This window comes from Phacochoerus africanus, chromosome 3, assembly GCF_016906955.1.
Source record: "Phacochoerus africanus isolate WHEZ1 chromosome 3, ROS_Pafr_v1, whole genome shotgun sequence".
Lineage (NCBI taxonomy): Eukaryota > Metazoa > Chordata > Mammalia > Artiodactyla > Suidae > Phacochoerus > Phacochoerus africanus.
In genome coordinates this window covers 43,816,845-43,841,455 of record NC_062546.1, presented here as the reverse complement: position 1 = coordinate 43,841,455, position 24,611 = coordinate 43,816,845, and the positions used below count along the sequence as shown (strand labels likewise).

The 24,611-nt window shown below is 44.2% G+C and overlaps 1 protein-coding gene across 1 annotated transcript in view; it reads left to right on the top strand.

The window, feature by feature from the left end:
- Positions 1 to 24,611, top strand: part of SLX4IP (SLX4 interacting protein) — a 212,771-nt gene that overhangs the window by 117,642 nt on the left and 70,518 nt on the right. The window contains 1 exon segment of the mRNA XM_053743491.1: positions 21,196 to 21,285. Coding sequence (XP_053599466.1) covers positions 21,196 to 21,285 — 90 coding nt within the window.

Genomic DNA, 24,611 nt, shown 5'->3' with positions numbered 1-24,611 from the left:
GAAAAAATGGCCAGTGAAATAGCACCTCCAAGGGTAGGTGGAATCAAGCAGATGCCAGGATCTGCCTCCTGTCTTTATTGTAAGGGTATATGTAGTTTCCTAATTTAAATATTTCAAAGGTGATCGTTTCTGCAGTGGTTCCTAGCACAGCCAGCAAATTAGAGTCAGGTAGGGAGATGTTTTTCTTTTTTTTCCCCCAGCCACACCTGTGGCATGCGCAAGTTCCCAGGCCAGGAATTGAACTCAAGCCACAGCAGTGACAATGCCAAATCCTTAACTCCCAGGCCACCAGGGAACTCCAGATAGGGATATTTTGAAAAATACTGATGGACTTCCTGTCATGGCTTAGCGGAAACAAATATTACTATCATCCATGAGGACACAGGTTCGATCCCTGGCCTTGATCAGTGGGTTAAGGATTCGGCATTGCCATGAGCTGTCGTGTAGGTTGCAGTTATGGCTCAGATCCCACGTTGCTGTGGCTGTGGTATAGGCTGGAATCTACAGCTCCGATTCAACCCTTAGCCTGGGAACCTCTGTATGCCATGGGTGAGGCCCCAAAAAGCAAAAAAAAGAAAAAAGAAAAAAAAAAGAAAGAAAAAAGAAAAGAGAAGAAAAATACTGATGTCCAGACCCTACTCCAACCTTTCCTGGGCCTGATTTAATGGGTCTGGGGTAGCATTTGGACATAGGCCTTCAGCATTCCCCAGGGATTCCAATATGCTACCGGGGTTGCAGACCCCTCTTTCTAGTCTGATGAGCCTCAAGGTGTGGTCTCCAGGCAGCAGCAGTGCTGCCTGGGGGGTGTCAGAAATGCACATTCTCCACCCCACCACCAGGGCATGAAATAAGGGACCATGGGGGTGAGCCTGGGCAATCGGTGTTTGTAACCTGCACTCCCGGGGCCCCAGCTTGAGAAACATGATTTCAGGCAGCAGGTAGTGGTGCTCAGAAGACATTGGGTCTGTAACACTAGACGCTGGAAATATCACCCTGCAGTGGATGAGACCACCTGTCTTTGGAGTTGAGGCCCTCAGGAGACTTTTCCCTCATCTAGGGAGGGGTGCCCGGGAGCTGTAACTCTCCACCGAGTGCCTTCACGAGACCTAATTGCTACCGTGTAGGCAGCAGCTGAGACGGAGCTGTCCCTCCCACTCGTTTCTGCTAAGCTTTCAAGCTGGCTCTCCGTATTCTTAATTAATGATCTTCAGCTTCTGAAGCCATTTCATCCGTGGTCTCCTGTCCCAGCACGTCTCCCTTTGAGCAGCCCTTGAAGGCAGTGTTATTCCCAGCAGTCAATTAGAAAAGGAAAGTCGAGGTGGCTCTCAACAAGCCCTGTGACCAATTAACTGCCTCGCCCGATTCCTCTTTGTAGTTCTCTAAAAAATGGGTCGGGGAGGAAAAGCTGGGGCTCTCCCCAGCAGCCCTCGCCTGTGTTTGTCTAACATCCTTCTATCCCATTTGCTATCTCAATTTCCTGCCTTCGCCGTGAATCAGTTGAAAATTCCCTTTGAACTCGCGTTCGTTTTGTGGAAACTTGATGAAGCAGTGATGAAAGTAGTCAGAGGATTGTTTCCTGAGTTCTGAGACGCAGGGCAGGGTTGGAAGGGAAATTGAGCACCACGTTTTAAGGGTTCATTCTCAGTGAAAGCCAAGGGATTAGGGGCGATTACACTGGCTGCAGTAATAATTTTAAGAATTCTCCTTGAATTTTGTTTTCTGATTTGATAAAGCAAGGTCAAGGGGGAAGAGGCGAAAGGTGAAGGGAAACTTAAACTTCTTAATCCTCTAATTGGCAGTAACAGCTTTTATGGCTTCATTTTCTCTTTACAAGGAAAACACCTTTAACCAAAACAGTCCTATTGGATCAGCACCATCCTTGGTAAAGTTCATAGAAATTTCCCAGGTTAGTCCCTGTCATTCCCTCACATGCCGTCCTGAGGAGCCTTCTGTAATTCCCTGCGGGATGGGAATCCCCTCGCATCACCAGGCACTTCCTATTATGGGGTTCCCGATGTTGCTTGCTCTTTTGATTTTAGTCTCTCATTAAAATAATAGAACCAGGAGTCACTTTAGGGAAGTATCTGCGCTGCCCAGTAGAGGAGCCAATACTGTACATGTAGCTCGGTAGGCTAATTCCTAAATTCATTGCTAATAAACCAATTAGAATTAAATCAACCTCCAAAGTCACACTGGCCTCAATGCAGGTGCTCAGTAGCTACGTGTGGCTTGTGAGCCACAGTAGCCACATTCTGTATCTTTGGACAGCAAAGATATAGAATATTTCCACCATCACAGGAAGTTATCAGCTCTGGTCAATTTCATCACCCTCAGTAGCTGGGTTACTATGACTGAGAGTGATGTCATTATGTTGAAACAATGCTCCCAATTTATTAGTTAACGACTCTCTGTTCACTACAACTCTACTCGTTTTTTTTTTTTTTCTCTTTGAATTTAATCCTCATGATTCCTCTGTGAGAGCAGGCATGATGACCCCCGTCTTACAGACAAGGGGGTTGAATTCAGAGAGCCTGAGAAACTGGCTCCAGGCCTCATGGCCCGTAAAAAATGCAGCCAGTGGTTGGATGCATACCTGTTTGATTCCAAAAGCCCATGCTTTGATGATATTTTTCTTTTTTTTATGATTTTTACTTTTTCCATTTTAGTTGGTTTACAGTGTTCTGTCAATTTTCTACTGTATAGCAACGTGACCCAGTCATACACATGTATATACATTTTTTTCTCACATTATTCTCCATCATGCTCCATCACAAGTGATTAGATATAGTTCCCTGTGCTATATATAGCAGGATCTTATTGCTTATCCACTCCAGATGTAATAGTTTGCATCTATTAGCCCCAAGCTCCCAATCCCTCCCACTCCTTCCCCCTCCCTCTTGGCAACCACAAGTCTGTTCTCCAAGTCCATGAGTTTCTTTTCTGTGCAAAGGTTCATTTGTGTTGTATATTAGACACCAGATATAAGTGATAGCATATGGTATTTGTCTTTCTCTTTCTGACTTACTTCACTTAGTTTGAGAGTCTCTCGTTCCATCCATGTTGCTGCAAATGGCATTATTTTGTTCTTTTTTATGGCTGAGTAGTATTCCATTGTGTATATATTACCATATCTTCTTAATCCATTCATCTGTCAGTGGATATTTAGGTTGTTTCCATGTCTTGGCCATTGTGAATTGTGCACGCTTTGATTATTAAATTGTTTCTGAAGATAACTTCTTAGATTCTTGAGGTCAGCGAGCCCACATCCCTAGGAGTACACTAAAAAACAAAAAACCCACTAACTAATGTTGACCTGGTTGATTGAAGTGGCCAGTTGAGATAAAGCAAGTCAGTAGCATACCCTTTCCTCTGTCATTTTTATCACGCCTCACAACTCAACCAGTGTCCTGTGATAGTGAGACAACATTTACACAGTTGTCCATTTTCGTGTGTTTGATGTCAATCCAGTGAGATCTCCTGGGTTGACTGGTGAGTGTACCACCTCCCATGGCAGATTGTTTCCTGGATGGAAAGCCTCCTGGTCAGAAGTCTTATGTGGAGTCGATACCTGTCTCCTTGGGGTTTCTCTGCTCTCACCTGGTTCTGTATCTCTTAAGGTCCTAAAGAACTATAAAGGATCATTCTTCCACCTTTAGAAGTCCTGACACTATTATTTTATCCTGGTTGTTTTCTTTTTTAGGTAAATCATTCTATTTTCTTCAACTGATCTTCATAACATGATTTTAAGTGTCTCTCCTGTCCTGGTCACCCTTATTCTAATACATGATGGTTTGTCTCAGTTTTTGTCTTGAGACTAACTTGAGTTCTGCCTAAAGCATAGCCATCATAATACTTCTTCTGGCCACTGCTGTAAGGCAGCCTAAGATGAAATTTCCATCATCAATGCCTGCAGCATTACCCTGCTCACTTACAGGACTTCCTCTTGATGAAGACCGCCTCTGTGCTCGGGCCGTTAGTTTTTTTGGAGCCGAATCTTGGCCTTTACATGTGTCCTTGCTAAATTTCATCTAGTTGGGTTGATCTCATCTTTCCAAGTCAGAGAGATCCAGATTTTTTTGTTTCTTTGCTTTTTGTTTTTGTGCCAGATTCAGTTTTTGCTGTTGCAGATGTTCACTAGCCCCTCTTGTGCAGCATTACCGACTGACTTGTGGGGGACAGCCACCGTATCTTCATCACGTCACTGCTGAGAGTGTGGACCAAGACCAGAGTCAAGGAAAAAGTTCTTCACCATCTCCTTCCATGGTGTGGTTTGGCCATTAATAGCTCTTGTGGTTGTGGCTGTTGAACTAGTTACGAATCCACCTAATTGTCATTTTGTCCATCTCTTTCTGTTTTTTTTTTTTTTCCTTCACCAGGATTCATTTTTCATACATAGATTCATTCAGTTCATATTTATGGAGCTTCTGCTCTGTGCTAGGCAAGCCCCCTCTTTTTTTGTCATTTCTTTCTTTTTTTTTTTTAAGGGCCACACCCTCAGCATATGGAGGTTCCCAGGCTAGGGGTTGAATTGGAGTTGCAGCTGCCTGCCTACGCCACAGCCACATTAACTCGGGATCTGAGCCATGTCTGCGACCTACACTACAGCTCATGGAAACACCGGATCCTTAATCCTCTGAGCCAGGCCAGGGATTAGACCTTCATCCTCATGGATACTAGTCAGTTTCTTTTCCACTGAGCCATGATGGAAATGCCAAGGCAGACCCTTTTGAAGGTAGAACTGTTCAAATTTGTCAACAGAGAAGATGTAGAATATGAGAAGAGAAACATCAACAGTGACCCCCAAGGTTTTGACCCGAACAGCTGGAAAAGTGGACTTATCATCTACCACATTTAGCTAAATCTGGTGGGAACAAATCTGAGGGTGAGACATTGAGTTTGGTTTTGAACTTGCGAAGTTGTAAATGTCTGTTTGACATTCAGATGGAGATGGAGAGTAAGCAATGGGGTGTGTGTGTTTGGAGCCAGGGGAGGTCTGGGCTGGAGCAGAACATTAGGTGTCATCAGTATCTGAAAACTTGAGACTAATGAAAGTGTAGATGGAGATAAAGAGGTCAAAAGATTGAGCCCTACTTAGATGTTGGCACAAGGGAGACGAGCCTGCAAAGGAAACTGAGGAAAAGCGGCCATTGAGGAGGGAGGAGAACCAGAAAGCATGGTGGCCCAGAAGTGAGGGTTTCAAGGATGAGGGAATGAACCACTTACTTTGTTAGGATGACCTTGAGAGATCAGGTAACTTTAGGACCTAGAACTGTTCATTGGGTTGGCTACATGAAGGTTATTGATAACCCTGGCAAAAGCTGCTTTGGTGCAGTGGTTCGGACAGAAGGAGGTCATGGGAAACTCTGCTTGATTCCTGGCTGGGGTTCATGTCTTCTTTGTCAGGTTTACCAGGTGTCACAGTCTAGGAACCTTAACAAAGAAGAAAATGAGATTCATTTTTTCATAATTTGAGTTTTCTTCTGGATCCCCTCTAATAATCTGTTTAAGGATTAAGTTTACTGTTACAAAAATCTTTCTCCCCTTTTGGCAAAGTGCACCATTGTTTGCCTCTCTCAAGGATCACGATGGAACTCCAGCACTCCTCATTCATCCCAATGGCTAAGCCCTGTGCCCATCTTCTTTATGCTTAGGGACAGGGTCCCGCACCAGAAATCTGAACTCATTGAAAGGACTTGAGCACAGCCACGTGACTTCCCTCTCCATGTGGGCTTACAACTTCCTTTCCATTTCTTCCTAAGGCTCTACAGGTAGATTTCCTTTACCCTTTGGATTTCCATCACTATCATCCAAATCCAGAGGGGATTTTTCTTTTTTTGCTTTTTAGGGCTGCACACACAGCATATGGAAGTTCCCAGTCAAGGGAACAAATCAGAGCTACAGCTGCTGGCTTACACCACAGCCACAGCAACTTGGGATCCGAGACGTTTCTGCAACCTATGGCATAGCTCATGGTAACGCCAGATCCTTAACCCACTGAGCAAGGCCAGGGATCAAACCTGCATCCTCATGGATCCTAGTCAGGATTGGTAACCGCTGTGCCACTATGGGAACTCCAAAGGGGATTTTTTAAAGATGCTCAGGGAAGCAATATTACTTCTGTGGCTCTTAACCCTGGCTGCACGTCACATTTACTTTTGGAGGGTTTTTGGTTTTTCTTTTTAAAGAAAATCATAATTTGATTTGTTGCAACTCTATGCGAATTATTTTCTTATCATCATGATAAAACTGAGATGTAGTTTCCTTGTGGCTTTTAGAATTGTAATATAGTCTAGTGGGCTGTCACCTTCTATCCTGTTACCTTGCAAAACCTAATCAGATACTTTTTTCCCCTTCCTTTCTAATGTAACCTCCAAAAAATGTCCTGTATTGTACAGAGAATACTGGGAGTAGTTCTCGAAGAGATATAGTAGCCTACAGCAGTGGTTCTTCAACTTGAACCTGCAGCAGAATCCTCTGGAGGGCTTATTAAAACACAGGATACTGGACCACACTCCTAACATTTCTGACGAGGTAGGTCTGAATTTGCAGGTCAGACAAACTCCAAGAGACACTGAGGATGCTTGTCCTTTGACTGCTGGATCTCCAGGGTCTAGTGGGCAAATATCCTTAAGGTTGTAGGTAGAGAGCGCTTTCCTGAACTGGTGGAACCAGGATGAAAATCATGGCCAAGGGCAGAGACGGGGCTGGCACTTGACTTGATTGAGCCTCTCTGAGACTCTGGTAACCCTGAGCCCTGCTGAAGTGGAAACTCGTCATGTGTGATAGGTCTCAGGAAGTCCTCACTCTGAGGTGATGTTTTGGTTGCACCCATATGCTTAGACTCTCTTTGCCTTCTTGTCAAGGTTACAGGTAGCCTTGTCTTTGACCCATCAAAGTTGGCATGGAAAACACAACCCTTACCCAGTTTCGAAGCGCAGATGCAGCCCCCATTATCAGCAGCACTTATACAATATTAGCACTTCAGAAAAAAGTAAATGACCACTGGAAGAGGGTGCCTGTCACAGCTTTACTGGGAAGTCCTTTGTTATATTTGAAAATAGAAGAGAGGATTACAAAGGAAAAAATATTGATGTGGGGATTCCTTCAATTACTTTCCTTAATAACCAAATGAACAGAATTCCTCTAAGTCATCCAGAAACCCCAAAGTACTCATCAGAGGCTCTTTGGTTCCCCTCCCCTGAGAAGAGGTAGGAAAATTATGCCCTTGTCTTTTATCTCCCTTCCTCTTTCAGGAAATCTCCCCTAGGGCTGACCACCCTTTAGAACAATCCACACATTCTAAGCATTCATCACTAGGGGGAATATTTACAGGATTTTTGTTTTTATTTTAGTTTGATTCATTTGTAATTTGTCATGAATTTCTTTAACTCATAGGTTGTACTGCTTCTCTTTTGTTCTTCTTGACATTGAAGAATGTCAGGATTCTTTGAGAATATAAAAGATTTTTTTAACTCATTAGTGTGTAGAGTTTGAATTCAAACCACATTCCGAGGCTTCTTGATGACACATGCTGGATCAAATTATGAGCAGAATTTGTGGAGACTAACAGCCCTGGCATTCACCAGGCTCCATTTTTAGATTACTAACTGGTTGGCCATACTTGGTCCTGAACACACTGCAGACTGGCCAAAATATTGCTCCATTGTGAACATGGCTTGGTTTTCTAGCCACTTAGGACCCTCTCAAGACAAATTCCCTATAGACAAGTAACAGGGTAATTTCTGTTGGATTATCGTTTCATTTCGTGTTGCAGAAATATGTGAGAGTCCATTGTGATCTGAGGTGATTACAAGCCAGAGAAGCAGTGTGATTCTGAGAAGCAGTGTGTGGTCAGAGTAAAATGGTGTGAAAGAATTATGAGACATTTATTAGCTCTTAGTAGGCATAGGTGGAAACCTGCACCCTATCTCCTTGTGAGTCTCATGGAACTGACAATTGAGAGTTCATTTTAAATGCCCTGGGGTTGTTTTGTTTTGTTTGTTCGTTTGTTTTTGTCATTTGTCTTTTAGGGCCACACCTGCGACAGTTAGAGGTCCCCAGGCTAGGGGTCAAATAGGAGTTGTAGGCACTGGCCTGCACCACAGCCACAACAATGTCAGATCCAAGCCATGTCTGCGACCTACACCACAGCTCACACCAACACCGGATCCTTAACCCACTGAGCGATGCCAGTGATCGAACCTGCATCCTCGTGGATACTAGTTGGGTTCATTAACTGCTGAGCCATAGCAGGAACTCCTGAATGTCCTGGAATTTGAGGCAAGTTCTGCCTTTGGTGGAAAACGAAACAACCCTGGTTTCTTTCTTGAGCCCTTCAGATGCTGGCACTGTGCTAAGGTCCTGGGCCTGAATTCTCTCGTTTAATCCTCAAAACAATGCCATAGAATGTCTTCTGTTATTGTCCCCATTTTGCACTGTGGGGACTTAAATCCGGGGCCTGGGGCTCTAAGGTGCAGAGAGGGGCTACACCAGGTCTGTCCTGTCCCCTCATCATCACCCTGATTCTCTGCCCACGTGCTCTGTATATGGCACAGGCATTAGTGGCCTGAGAGTTGCATTAAAAGGATAACTTTTGGAAAATCATCATGCTTCTTGTCTAAAGAAATGAAGTCAGTTCTTCTCTTCCAAAGCGAGTGACCGAGGGCCTGTTCCTAACTGTACTTGTCATGCAGTGACGGGTTTTAGAGGCTGTGATTTGGCCTCAAATATGGCTTAAAGGTTCCAGAGGCAAACGTTCAGCTTAAGTGTCGCTTCATCATAACATTTTGTTGGCCTTTGCGTCATTCCCGAAAGCACTTTGCCTTCCTTCTCACATCTTCTCTGAGGAGACTGTGAGCCACTGTGAGAGCATTCCAGGCAAAACCCCCAGAACTCTTGCCAAGCAGAAGACCAGAGACAATTTACTGAAAGATATCGACCCCCGACCCAATTTTTTTTCCCCTTGTAGGAGCTGTCATCAAGCCCATTAGCTCTGCTTTCCTGCCATGTTTTTTTTTTTTGCATCCCTTTGTGACTCACCCCTCGGCCACACAGAACCTTTTCCCACCCATAGCAATAAATCTGTTAAGAAAAACAAGCAAGGGACTGGAAAGGCATCCATCCTGGACCCGTAGTCAAACATCCCACAGCAGATGCCCAATGGGAGAGAGAAACCCCCCTTCCCTCCTGATTCCTTTCCACTTCCCCTGCATCCCTTTCAACCAGAAAAACTTGAGCTCAAAGGACAAGTCATTCATTTGCAACCCAGGAAGCCCTATATAGCTTCCCTCTAGTGGGTCTGAATTCATGTAATCAGCCAGGGGGTTGCACTTGTTCTCTCTGATTGGAAGATGGGACACTAACTGTTTGGTGAGGAGCAGTGGACATCTCTACCCATTTTCTGGGTGACAGTATTCTGTGCATATGGGAGGTAACCTTCGTTGTAAACCATGAACTTGATTCTGTTCTGAGGACAGAATGCAGTTGAGGTGGTCATCTCTCCCCGAGAGAAGATGGCAGGCACTTAAGTAATTTTCATCACTGATGTACTTTTTCCATTTATTGAGCAAACACTCCTCCCTGCTGTCTCTGGGCCAGTCCCAGCGTAGGCACTGGCAACCCCCAGGTAACCGAAGGCAGCTCCTCATCATAGGCCGCCCATGCGAGATGGGACGTGTGTGGTCACAGGTTTAAAGCCTGAGTTTCATGACAGAAGCATGAATAAAAAGCTGTGACATTTTTAGCTTTTGAAGGAACCTCCATTGTGATTGTACCAGTTTATATTCCCACCAACAGGGTAGGAGGATTACATTTGAGGTATCATCTCACACTGGTCAGAATGGCCATCATTAAAAAGTCTACAAACAGTAAATGCTGGAGAGGGTGTGGAGAAAAGGGAACCCTCCTACACTATTGGTGGGAATGTAAATTGGTACAACCACTGTAGAGAACAGTATGGAGCTTCCTTAAAAAATTAAACTATATCTGCCATATGATCCAGCAGTCCCACTCCTGGACATATACCCAGAGAAAGCCATAATTCAAAAAGATACATGCACTCGTGTTCACTGCAATACTTACTATAGCTAAGACATGGAAGCAACCTAAATATCCATTGATAGAGGAATGGATAAAGAAGATGTGATACATATATACAAGTGGAATATTACTCAGCCCTAGAAAAGAATGAAATAATGCCATTTGCAGCAACATGGGTGGACATAGAGGTTATCATAGTAAGTGATAAGATTATCATAGTAAGTCAAATAGAGAAATACTGACATAGCATATAAGACAGATATCACTTATATGTGGAATCCAATAAAATGATTTTTAAAAAACTTATTTTTAAAACAGAAATAAACTCACAGGTTTCTAAATCTAATTTATGGTTACCAAAAGGGAAACCATTAAGGGGAGGGATAAATTAAGAGGATGGGATTAACATATACACCCTACTGTAAATAGAATAGATAACTAACAAGGGCCTACGGTATAGCACAGGGAAATCTACTCAATATTCTGTAATAACCTGTGTGGGAAAAAAGAATGGATATATATATATATATATATATATATATATATATATATATATCATTGATTCACCTTGCTATACACCTGAAACTAATACAACATTGTAAGTCAATTATACTCTAATAAAATTATGTTTAAAAAAAAAAAGAAATTGTGGCAGCAGAGAAGAGCTTATTGTTTCCTGAATCTGGTCAGAGAGCATGTTGGGGACAGAACTCATTGATTGCTAAAATTTTTGCCTCAGCCAACTCCACTGAGCTTCTACATGGTTTATAACATGATTTCTCACCACGAGACTGGTATTTTCTGCCATTGGTTGCCAAGACTAAATCATTCCCACAGAGGTCAGCACAGCAGGACACGTACCCTCTTGTAGTCTTTTCCAAGATTTGCCTGCCAGGCTTGGGTGGCCTGTGGTGAACCGATGGCGGATAGTGCAAGGTGCCAGACTTCGTGCACTCTTTGGGAACCTTTACAGGAGGGCAGACGTGTGGGCCAGTGGAACCAAACAAATGAACACAAACTAAAACACCAGCAAGAGGTGGGATCTTAGAGCAGAAGGCTCCTTGAAGAACTAGCTGTATCATTTTACAAAGAGAGAGGAGGTGAGACACCCCTTCTAAACTGGGGTGCCATCAGAAGAGATCAGCCTTAGATTTGTCAGCAGAGGGCTTTCTCCAGGCATGCTCTGTGTGCTGTGCCCTTGAATTCAGGCTGAGTCTAATTCTGTGACTAATTTAATCATAGTCCTTGTACCTGGCCAGGTTGGCAAGATGCCATACCAGACCAAACCCAGCCATGATCACCACCATGGAGCTTTAAAAAGAGAAAGAGTGCTTACATATTTCAGGGTTTCCAGAACACCGAGTTGTAATAGTTTGTGCCGCCTCTCCAGGTCGTCATAAGAATTAAATGCAATAAGGTGCCAAGAGGACTTAACACAGGCTCCAGCACACAGCAGGTGCTCAGCGAATCTTAACTATGGTGATTGCCAGCTTGTTCATGCTTTCAAAGTTTTTGCAGTTAGTTAAGTGTATAGCGTATTCCACTTGCACAGTCTATTCTCCCATCCCTGACCTGTCTGCAGGTTTATGGTATATGCCCTCCTAAAGATATGCTGGCTTCTTTTCTGGAATGTCAACCCCAAATTTGAATATCTTGGGCATGTATTTTAATGAGCAACAGGCCAAGGGGGTTAAATCGACAAAATCTTTTCTCCAGCTTGAACTCTCTGGGGGGTGGCTATTCATGTCAGGAGGCCTCTTTTCCTGCCCTGCCACTTATACCACCTTTCTCCTCTGCCACATGCTCTTTTGCCCCGGTCTCTCTGCAGCTAGACTTTGGGCTGTGTACTGCGCTCTTGTTCTCAGGGTACCTACCTACTACCCCAGGTTCTCAGGTGGCAGCATCAGGGTCCCAGCACTCTGGGCCTCCCTTCAGCTCAGAGAGGGGAGCTGCGTGACCCCGTTCAGAATCCTTGGTTCCATCACCAGGCACTGGTGGGTGGGGCTTCCTGGTGGCTGCCATCACTGGCCTCAGAGGAAGAGGAGGCCAGTTCCCAAGTAGAGTGGAGGGGGTTCCAGGCCAAGCACATTTAATGTGCCCCACGTGGAGTCAGGAAATGGGTCCCAAGTGGCCTTCCACGGAGGGGATATTTCTTCAAAGGAGCGCATGCACGTGGTCTCTGGAGTCTAACAGATCTGGACGTAATGCTGGGTCTGTCGCTTAACGCCTATGCGATCTTGGACTAGCCTTTACCTTTTCTTTTTTTTTCTTTTTTTTTTTTTTGTCTTTTTGCTATTTCTTTGGGCCGCTTCCGCGGCATATGGAGGTTCCCAGGCTAGGGGTCTGATCGGAGCTGTAGCCACCAGCCTACGCCAGAGCCACAGCAACGCAGGATCCGAGCCGCATCTGCAACCTACACCACAGCTCACGGCAACGCCGGATCGTTAACCCACTGAGCAAGGGCAGGGACCGAACCCGCAACCTCATGGTTCCTAGTTGGATTTGTTAACCACTGCGCCACGACGGGAACTCCATACCTTTTCTGACTCCACCTCTTCCACTTCCCGACCTATAAAATGTGAGCGGTAGTCATGCCCCTCAAGGCTTAGTGGTAAGGATTACACTGAATGTGGTGAATGAAAGTAATTATTTTATTTTTATTTAATTCTAGTTTAGTTTTAATGTTATTTAATTTTAATTTGATTTTATGTCTTTTTAGGGCCACACCTGCTGAGGCATATGAAAGTTCCCAGGCTAGAGGTCAAATCAGAGCTGTAGCCGCTGGCCTACGCCGAAGCCACAGTCACAACCACAACCATGTGGGATCCAAACAGCATCTGTGACATACACCACAGCTCAAGGCAATACTGGATCCTTAACCCACTGAGTGAGGCCAGGGGTCGAACCCGTGTCCTCATGGATACTAGTTGGGTTCATTACCACTGAGCCACAGCAGGAACTCCCTGAGTGTATATATTTTAAACATGCTCCCTCTTGAACAAGCATGTGACTTTTAAATTTCATGCTCTACCATATAAGCAGTTTGTTTTGATATGAAAATATTTAATATTTTGTTAAAGCCTTTCGGTAAAGTTGATGCACCAAGAAGATAATTGCTGTGTCTTTTCATGAAGATCTTCAGGAGAAATGTCTTTCTAGGTGTGGTGCTGGGATTGACTGAATTCTCCTCAGCACAGATTGGGCTTCTTGCTTGTTCTGTTCATAACTAGCAAACTGAGAGCAGAATGTTGCAGAGACTCAGGCCCGCAGTGGGGCTTTTGTCCAGACCTATCAGACCTTATCGCTGGCCTCATTTTGTTTTTACGCTTTGTTTTTCCTACTTGTTCCCCCCTTGAAAATCTTTGCCCTGTTAATATAAGCTACCTTAAATCCTTAATTCCAGGTGCCTGTATAATGCCAGTGACAATTTCAACAGACCCATATGGAGAAGATGCCTGCAGGCAGCCCCGGGGGCACAATTGAAACTGTCCATCCTTGGAGTTCCCATTGTGGCTCAGTGGTAACGAACCTGACTAGAATCCCTGAGGATGCGGGTTCGATCCCTGGCCTCACTCAGTGGGTTAAGGATCTGGCATTGCCATGAGCTACAGTGTAGGTCACAGGTGCGGCTCGGATCTGACGTTGCTGTGGCTGTAGTATAGGTTGACCCCTAGCCTGGGAAATTCTATATGCCTCAGGTGTGGCCCTTAAAAGAAAAAAAGAAAAGAAACTGTTCATCCTTTCCCCCCCACGCCCCTGCACCCAACCATATCCTCTTGACTGTCTTCTGAGTATCCCTCGAATCTGCCTTTTCCTTCATACCTCAGGACCACCTTCTGCTGCCTCTTGTTTGGGCTCTTGTGGTTGCTTTAAACCTGTACACCTGGCCCTGGTCATTTCCACCCCCAGCCTCCCTCCGCCTGACCCGGGCTCCTCTCTGCTCTGAGTCCCCCTGCCTGCTGCCTCATCTGCTGACCAGGCCTGTTTCTGCCTTACCAGAGCACTCCCTGCTATTTGGGCCTCTTTCCCTGTGTGGGTGCGTTTTTCTTTCTCCATCACTAGCTACCTTTGCTCCCTGGGGATGCAGGTGAGACCTCATGCCCTCCTCCCTGGCCTCCCTCAGGCAGAGTTGTCCTTCAGCTACCTCTGGTCCTGGGCATGCACGATGCACAGCCTCCAACTGTGCTGACCTCCCTCTTTCAGGGTCTGGCCCAGGGTGCATGTGAAACTCAGCAGGGAATGAATACGTACACGAATGAATGAATACATGAATGAATGAATACATGAATGAATGAATACATGAATGAATGAATACATGAATGAATGAATACATGAATGAATGAATGTGAGGAGGCTCTGAACCTACCTGAGATATCTACATGGATGAGAAGTGTTAGCATTTTCACCTCCATTTTACACTTCATGTAAAATTAGAACAAGACACAGAGTTCCCATTGTGACTCAGCAGGTTAAGAACCTGACATAGTGTCCCTGAGGATGCAAGTTTGATCCCTGGCCTCGCTCAGTGGGTTAAGGAGCCAGCATTGCCTCGAGCTTCGGTGTAGGTAGCAGATGAGGCTCAGATCCTGTATTGCTGTGGCTGTGGCATAGGCCAGCAGCTGCATCTCCATTTCAAGCCCCTAGCCTGGGAACTTCCATGTGCCACAGGTGTGGCCCTAAAAAGACAGAAAAAAAAAAAAATTAGACAAGATATCCCACTGCTGAAGACTTGGTAATAGTTAAGTTTCGGCTTTGGAATTTTTGGAAAGAGATAGGAAAAAAATCACCAACTTGCTCAGTTGGCAGTGAGCTTGGGGTGAGGTAATCCTAGGATCCTTGAATTTGCTTTTTCCAAAATATGGAAAATGAGTGGTTGTCACTGGTGATGACATAGTTGTCGCCACTCCAGAATAAGGAGGGAGACAGTAGTTCTGTGACACATCAGTGTCCTAGGCTCACTTAGAATGACCTTGTCCCCAGAGCGGGCTCGGAGCCCCCATTTTGCAGACAAGGCCCAGGTGTCCTGCCACTTGTTCGTTCCTGCCTTCCTTCCCTTCACCAATGGGCATTTACTGTGAGCCAGCTCTGCTCTGATTCCAAGGGTACAGGGGGACCGGTGTAGACCCTGTACCCAGGAGCTGACAGTATAACAGGGAACGCCCCTATGGAGCAGCCGCTCAGTGCAGGAATGACCACAGGATCATCTGTGCTGACCTGGAGGAGGGAGTGACAGACTGTTCAGAAAAGCTCCACAGAAATGGCCACGCCTCCACTAGGGTTCGAGGATCCGTGGGAGCCTTCTGAGCACAGAAGCATCCAGGTGCTTTGAAAGCACAGGGCAAAGAGCATGTGGGGGAGGGTGCTGGAAGCAGAGGAGGGCCTTGTCAGGGGCTTGAGGTCTGGGCATTGCATCTGTGTGGCAGACGTGGCTCTCATGGAGGCCTGAAGAGCTCATCTAGGGCTCAGAGAAGTGGCCCTGATGTTCCAAGTGGGAGATGACGTGAGCTAGGGAACCAGAGAGGAGGCGTGTGCTTTGCTCTTGAAGAAGTGAAATCGACCAGGCGTGGTGACCGATGGTGGGGGGGGGGTTGGGGAAGGGAGGAGTTGGGGTGACTCCCAGGTTTTTGACCGAAACCTCTGGGTGTAGCCAGGGGAGGAAGCTGGGATGGGCCCCAGCCCAGGGCATGGGATGCAGAGCTGTCTCTAGTAGCCCCTGGGCTGTGAGAGAGGTAACCTGGCCTGTGTGAAAGGAGGCCTGAGAACCCAGTGATGCTCACTCTGCTGTGCTGCTTTGCTTGGAACAGCTGGAGAGTTGCTCTGGGGAGAGAAATAGCCTAATTAAGGGGGAGTGGGAGGCGGGGCATGCTGCTGGCAGCAGTCAGAGGTGGTTTTCTTTCTGTCTTTCTTTTTTTTTTTTTTCCACTTCTGTTTACTCATGGGAGAAAAGAAGCAAAGCTTTGAGAGCAGGGAACTTTAGACAGGCAAAATACCTCTGATTAGTGTGGGAGTTGGAGAGAAGTCTTGCTGGAGAACTCAGAAGGCTGGCTGCAGAGGGAGAGCCCCGGCATGGGGGAAGGGGCTCGGGGAGTCTGGCAGGAAGCCCAGGAAAGTGTGAGCACCAGAGTAAGATTCAGTGATTTATTAAAAAAAAAACAAAAACAACAACAAAAAATTTTAGTAAGTCTGCTTGGAACCAACCAGACTACTTTGGGATCAAAATTACAAGCAATGAAAAAATGTCAAATTGGACCTTACTATTCAATTGTTTTTAGAAAGTTACTATTACGTAGTTCCAGTTCAAGTTGTTCAAACATCGATTTTTTTTTTAATTTAAAAATATTATCATTGCTGATGATGAAGGGGGGAAACCCAGCAGAACATGTGTGAGGCATATCTCCCCTCTTTAGAGGGGCTTTTGTTCCAGGATCCCTGCAATCTCAACAGGCTTATGATAGAATTCAGAGGGTTGGTGAACTTGCATGGGAAAAAAGTCTTTATTTTGATCAAGTTCTAATTATTTTTTTAACTTTTAAAAAATTAGGGGAGTTCACATTGTGGCACAGCAGAAAGTAATCTGACTAAGAACCATGGGGTTGTGGGTTCCATCCCTGGCCTCACTCAGTGGGTTAAGGATCCGGTGTTGCCATGAGCTGTGATGTAGTTCACAGGTGCAGCTCGGATCTGGCATTGCTGTGGCTGTGGCATGGGTTGGCAGCTGTAGCTCCGATTTGACCCCTAGCCTGGGAACCTCCATATGCTGCAAGTGTGGCCCTAAAAAGAAAAGAAAAAATTAGGGCCACACTGGCGGCATATGAAAGTTCCTATGCTAGGGGTCAAATCGGAGCTGTAGCCACTGGTCTATACCACAGCCACAGCAAAGCCAGATCCAAGCCATATCTGCAAACTACACCAGAGTTTAGGGCAATGCTGGATCCTTAACCTGCAGAGCTAGGCAAGGGATCGAACGGGCATCCTCACACATACTAGTCAGGTTCTTAACCCCCTAGGCCACAATAGAAACTCCTAAATTTTGTTTTTATTATGAATGAAAAATGCAGAACACAATAAATTAGCAATATTTGTTACCATTAGAAATCACAACTCTTTTCATATAGTGTGATAGATATCTGAAAATGTAATTTATGCTTATCACTACTTTGGATTTATCGTAGTTTTTAGATTCACCACTATCTGAAGAGAGCCAGTGCTTTATTGAACAAGTCCATCCATTACTATATTACAGATTTTTTTTTTAAATATGGATACCCATACTTCAGCATAATTGGTTTTCCTTTCGAATCCTATGCACTGTGTTTCCATGCATTTAAAAACATTATTACGAGCAGGTTTCATCAGCTTCACAACTGACCGAAGAGGTCCGTGGCACACGAGAGGTTAATAACCCCTGGCTAAGATCCTGTAGTTGTGGCATAAGACCTCCACCTGGTGGCAGCATACTCCTTAAAGGTTAACTCTATAATCAACATTTGTGAAGAAACTTAGAATAACAGTATATTTGAATATGGTTTTCAAAGTTTTTGACCACAACCCACAGTAAGGAATAGGCTTTATATTATAATCAGTATACTCATTCATAACTTTCACAAAACAAGACTTGACCAAGGTATAACCATTGATATTTTTTCTCCCACTGCAATATTCTCTTCAACTCTCTTTCCTTAAGACAAAATGCTGACTACAACACACTGAACTGCAGTTCCGTGGGTCACACTGCACTGTTTGACGTTGTGGGAGGACCATTTTTCATCATCCTTTACAATTTATTACCCAGGGAAGTTCACTTTGGTCTCCCCTAAAACCCACACATTTTCAGGGACATAACTTATACCTTAAATAACTGTCAACAAATATGAGTGTATTTTTACAAATATTTTAAAAATTGTTTATTATTGATATGTAGCATATGTACAGGGGAATGAACTGGTCTTAAGTGTCTATCAAGACAGAATACTTTCATCACCACACAAAGCTCTCCCATCAGTTTCTCCATAGGTAAGCACTGTTCTGATTACTTTGACCATAGATTTAATTTTGCTTTTCTAGAACTTTATATCAATGGAATCACAGAGGACGTACTTTAGCCTGGCTTTGCTCAGTGCAGCGACGGTGAGATTAGTCTGTTTTGGGCTTGATGAGGAGCATTCTGTGGCATGAATGTACCATGCTTTCTTTTTTTTTTCTTTTTTTGGTCTTTTTAGGGTTGCACCGTGGCATATGGAGCTTCCCAGGATAGGGGTCCAATTGGAGCTGCAGCCACTGGCCTATACCACAGGCACAGTAATGTGGGATCCGAGCTGCATCTGCAACCTACACCACAGCTCACAGCAATGCCTGATCCTTAACCCACTGAGGGAGGCCAGAGATTGAACCTGCGTCCTCATGGATACCAGTCAGATTCACTTCCACTGAGCCACGACAGGAACACCTACCACACTTTCTTTAGTCTCCTGTAGAGAGACTGTGGGATTGTCTTCCATTTTGACTCTTGCAAATAAAACTTTCACGTACCTTTGTATACATGTCTTTGTGTGCATATTTGTTTTACCTCTTGGGTAAATAAATACCTGAGGTGGAATTGCTGGCTTGGGTGGTAAATCCGTGTGTGTTTAACTGTGGGAAACTGACAGACCATTTGCTGAGGTGGATGAAACACTAGCAGTGTGTGTGTTTGGATTGCTCCCATCCTCATCTACATTTGGTGTGCATCAGTCTTTTTCACTGTAGTCGTTGTGGTAGGGGTGTAGTTAGCTGTGTCTCTCAGTGTTAATTTGCATTTGCTTGACGACTAATGATGTTGGACACTTTTTTCCACGTGCTTACTTGCCGATTGTTTATCTTAATTGTGAAGTGTCTGTTCAAGCTTGGGTTGTTTCTTTAACATTAACTCGTAGGAGTTTTTCACACATTTTAGATTCTAGTCCTTTGTGTCAGACATAGGCATGTATGAATATTTTCTCCCAGTATGTGGCATGCATATCCATTTTATTAATGGTGTCTTTCGATGAGCAAATTTTTTTTTTCACGACCACACCCATGACATATGGAAGTTCCCAGGGATTGAATCTGAGCTGCAAGTGTGGCAATACCTGATCCTTTAACCCACTGTGCTAGGCTGGGGATCAAACTCACGCCTCTGCAGCAACCCAGACCACTGCAGTCGGATTCTTAACCCACTGTGCCACAAGAAGTTTTTGTTTTTGATCAAGCAAAAGTTTTTAATTTTGGTCAAGTCTAAGGTAATGATTTTTTTCTTCCTTCTTAATGCTTTCTAGATCCTGTTTAAGAAATTTTTTCCTATTTCAAGGTCAGGAAGATAGGTTTGGTTTTTTTTATGTTTAGGTCTGTGATTCATCTCAGATCAGGTTTTGTGTATGATACGATGTAGGTATCAAGTTTATTTTCTTTCCCTATTATATCTGGCATTCTCACAGCATTTGTTGAAAATACTTTCCTTTCACCATTGAATTGTTGTTCAGAATTAAAACAAAACAAAAACCAAACCAAAACAACAACAAAAAAATATAGCCCAAGAAGTACACATTGACTTTCCGTGCTAACTGTAAACTGGCCCACAGTGCCTTTCTAAGTACAGTTCAATTATCTTGAAATTCTCAGATTATTTTACTCTTATGGTTTAAGAATTTATGCGGCTCTACCTTTTTACAGGTCTGTAGCCATGCCATGCAGCTGCTAGCCACATCTGGCTGTTTAAATTAGATTGAAATAAAATAAGATTAAACATCCAGCCTCTCAGGCACAATAGCCATATTTCGAATACTCAGTAACCATATATGGCTGTGGACGTCCTTATTCAACAGTGCAGATATAGAAGATTTCCTTTTTTTTTTCCTGAATGTTAGACAGCACTAGCCTCTAGAATAAGAAAGGAGATGGGCTTTGTAGCATATTTGAATGAAACTTATTTAGTTTGTTTTTTTGGGGGGGGGGCATTCCTGCGACATGCAGAAATTCCACCCCAGGGATTGAACCAGCAATCACAGCAGTGGCAAGGCCAGATCCTTAACCCACTAAGCCACCAGGGAACTCCTGAAACTTAGTTTTGACAACTGTCATTAAGCACCTACCTTCCTCTCCTTGGTTCTTTTTTTTTTGCCTTTTTTTTTCTTCTTCACTTTTTAGGGCCGCACCTGCAGCATATGGAAGTTCCCAGGCTCAGGGTTGAATCTGAGCTGCAGCTGCCAGCCTATGCCACAGCAACAGCAATGCCAGATCCAAGCTGTGTCTGTGACCTACACCACAGTTTATGGAAATGCTGGATCCTTAACTCACTGAGCAAGGCCAGGGATCAAACCTGCATCCTCATGGACACTAGTCAGGTTCGTTACCACTGAGCCACAACAGGAATTCTCTCCTTGGTTCTTTTTCATTCATCTATGCTTCTGTTTCTAGTCCAAGATGTATGATCCCAGCCAGTTCTTTTGTACATCTAAAAATGCAGTAGCTTCTATCTATTCCTCCTACCTGATAAAGAATTCCCCCTGGCTGTCCAAGGAATCATTCTTTTCTGGAGCAAGCCTAGGGCTGACCTATTAAACTCTTCTCAGTGTTTTAATTGTCCTCCAAGTGCTGCTGGATTTCTGGGCCTCCCCTTCACGGTGCAGCCCCGGAGATGGATATTTTATCTCTACCATCCTGATTAAAATTAAATTCTCCCTTGCTATTATAAATATTTTTTTTTTGTATTTTTTTCCATTTCTTGGGTTGCTCCCACAGCACATGGAGGTTCCCAGGCTAGGGGTCGAATCAGAGCCATAGCTGCCAGCCTACACCAGAACCACAGCAACGTGGGATCCGATCCGTGTCTGCAACCTACACCACAGCTCACGGCAACGCCAGATCCTTAACCCACTGATCAAGGCCAGGGATCAAACCCGTAACCTCATGCTTCCTAGTCAGATTTGTTAACCACTGAGCCACGATGGGAACTCCCTATTATGAATATTAAACTTAAAAAACACAGGGGTTATGACCTGTACCCTGTCTTATATTAACATTTCTGTCCAGTTGTGAACTTTGTTGCTCTTTCATCATGAGCAACCAAATAGGAATTTGTGATATAGTCTCTCATTGTTTGCTGGACATGAGCTAACGCTGCCATTAATGTCTTTCTTTCAGTGTGGGAATTTTGCTGTCCTGGTGGATCTTCATATATTACCGCAAGGTTCAAACAAAGATACCAGCTGGTTTTCCGAACAGAAGAAAGAGGTACCAGAAAACTTTATGCTATTTTTTTAATTGAAGTATGGTTGATTTGCAGTGTCTCAGTTGTATAGCATAGTGATTCAGTTATACATACATATTCTTTTTCAGATCCTTTTCCATTATGGGTTATTATAAGATAATAAATATCTTAATATACTGTACTGTGCTGTAGGTCCTTATAACTTTTCACTATTTTAAATGCAAGTAGCTGCTCTTAAAAGGAATATCAACTCCTTCCTGCTTTCATTTTCATTAGTAGACAGTACATCTCGAGTGATATTTAACACTTGAAAAGCAATTGTGTTCAGGAGTTCCCATCGTGGCTCAGTGGTTAACAATCCGACTAGGAACCATGAGGTTGCAGGTTTGATCCCTGGCCTTGCTCAGTGGGTTAAGGACCCAGCGTTGCCATGAGCTGTGGTGTAGGTTGCATACGCGGCTCGAATCCTGCGTTGCTGTGGCTCTGGCATAGGCCAGTGGCTACAGCTCTGATTGGACCCTTAGCTTGGGAACCTCCATATGCTGCGGGAGTGGCCCAAGAAATGGTAAAAAGACAAAAAAAAGAAAGAAAAAAAAGAAAAAATTGTGTTTGCTACAACACACACACACCTGCTTTGTTCTCTCTCCTTTTCTAAAACTGACACATCTGTGTATTTCATATGCTACTCTGGTATTTAAACCAGAAATTTCCTACCTCTTTGTTTGGAAGGATGGGGTTCTTAATATTGAAAAAAGAAGCAGCAGCTGTGACTTTTCCAGGTAGTCAGGGATTGTGATCCTAACTAGTCATAAAGGATGAAACGTGCACCCGGAACAGGTGTGGGGTTGACATAAGGCTAGTCTTTCTCACCCTTCTCAAATCCTCTTCTGTACTGCATGCACCTTTGACGACAGGTGCAGAGGTGGTTGACCATGGCCCTCTTTCTCCATGGTTAGTCACTAAGCTAACAGTCGCTAAAGCAAATGGTCATGTGACTGGGTCATGATGTTGGGCCTCAGCCTCCTGCTCTATAGATGAAGGTGTTCTACCAGACACTGTTGAGTCACTCCTGGCCCTCAGTTTCTGAGGTCCCACCCAAATGTGCTGTGGCCAAGGGCTAGACGGTGCATCTAGCTCTCATCATGTGCTTAGCTTCCTTCTCCAGATCCCTACTTAGAAGAGCGCAGGCTAGCAAGCCATGGCTTTTTCATACCTTTCCGAATATTATAGCGCTTGCTGTCTGCTGTGATATTCTAACTTTTTAGAGCTAGAAATAAAAATGAATTTTATTAAAAGGTGGTATGTTGAAAAGAAACTACTAATAGTGGTACCTTTTTGTACCACTTTGTTGCCCTTTTATTGTGATAACTATTTTCAATTAGCATTTAGAGATAACTAGAAAAAGAAAAAAAATCTCCCAAAAGAAAATTTACAAGTGGAAGTTTCCCTTGTGGCTCAGTGGTAACAAACCCGACTAGTATCCATGAAGATGTGGGTTCAATCCTTGGACTCTCTCAGTGGGTTAAGGATCCAGCATTGCCCTGAGCTGTGGTATAGGTCGCAAATGTGGCTCGGATCCCAAGTTGCTGTGGCTATGGCTTAGGCCTGCAGCTGCAGCTCCAATTTGACCTCTAGCCCAGGAACTTCCATATGCCATGAGCATGGCCCTAAAAAGCAAACAGAAAGAAAGAAACTTTACAAGTAACAGATTTCCAATCTAAAAATAATAATATCAGGACACTGTTGTCATAATTTTTCAAAAGATAAACCTGGTGACCTGAAGCTAGAAACAGGAAAGCACAAGACTCCATATGATGGGATGAATTCAGGTAAATGATAAATTACAAATGTTAAATTATGAATGATAAATTCAGGAAAATAACTGTGGACTGTCCTTTTCAGGGTTTAACATTTTGGTGGGTCAGCATCTCCTCCTGCAACTCACCTTCACGTCCTTCTAAACTTTGGCTTCTCAACACACATCTCCATGATTCAAAACAGTTAATTCATTTCCCCCAAGTGACTAATAGGCACCCGAGGGGACCTCACCCAAAAGGCTTGATTTACATTAAGAGCATCCTAGGATCTACCATCCCAGGCCCAGATTTTCCTCCATTCTCTTCCAGCTTTGCCACCTCAGCCTTAGACCTTTTGTATTGCTCTTTAGATAGTTTTGCCAAGAGTCAGTTGATTTGCAAGGGCTTTACAATAAAGCCGTGTGAGTATGTGACTCACTCCTCTCCAAAGCATGAGGCTAGATTTTTCCAGGGTGCCACACACAGCTGCGTTGCTCCTCCACCTTGTACCCACGTACGGGAAACAGGGTGTGACTTAGCAAAGATGCTCAGAGCACGATTGGACCTGCAGAGCTCCCATGCACTGGCGCTGCAAGAGCGCAGGCCATGCCAGCAAGCCGAGCTCTCCTCTCAAAGCAAAGCAGATAATTCGCAGCTTTTTCTTAAAGTAGTTCCTTTAGGATATATTCACTAACATAAAGATTGGTCTTGGATAATGTGTGTGTGTGTATTGGGGGAAGGTAAGAAAAGGAAAAAAGCTAGTTGAGGATATGACTTTGACCTGTGTTCAGTGTCCCAATGCTTGCTTGCTTGCTTGTTTGTTTGTTTGTTTTTTTGTACTTTTGTTTTTTAGGGCCACATCTGCAGCATATGCAAGTTCCCAGGCTAGGGGTCGAATTGGAGCTTCAGCTGCAGGTTTATGCCACAGCCAAAGCAACACCAGATCCCAGCCATGTCTGTGACCTATACCACAGCTCATGGCAGCACTAGATCCTTAACCCACAGAGCAGAGCCAGGGATCAAACCTGCATCCTCATGGATACTGGTCGTGTTTGTTACCACTGAGCCACAGCAGGAACACTTTTCATTTTTTTAAAAAAAAATCATTAGATCATCTCAAGATTGGAGTTTCATGGGCAGTCAATTTGATTGCATTTTAGCAATCTCTTCACAGTGCAAGTCTTAAGAACATCCCATTCCTTTTCAGAAAAAAGAACTAATTACAAGTATGCAACATATGTTTAGTGTGAGTGCAGCATGAGTAGTCTTTGTACCCAAACAGTTGAATTCAAACTGTTCCACTTGTAAACTTGGGGAGCCACATGGGAACCCGCCTGAGCCTAGAGATGTCAGTTGCATCTCTTGTGCTCATTCATTGTCAGTCGGTCTTCTCGCCCCCTGTCCAGTGTGGCTGGGACTTGGTCTTGCCTTGCCCTGGTTCTGAAAAGGATGCTTTGCCAAATGTTGTGTGGTCCGTTACTAGGGTATCTCGACCGCAGGGCACACGATCTATCTTCCATTTGTCCAACCTGATTCATGCAAGGAAAGCCCCA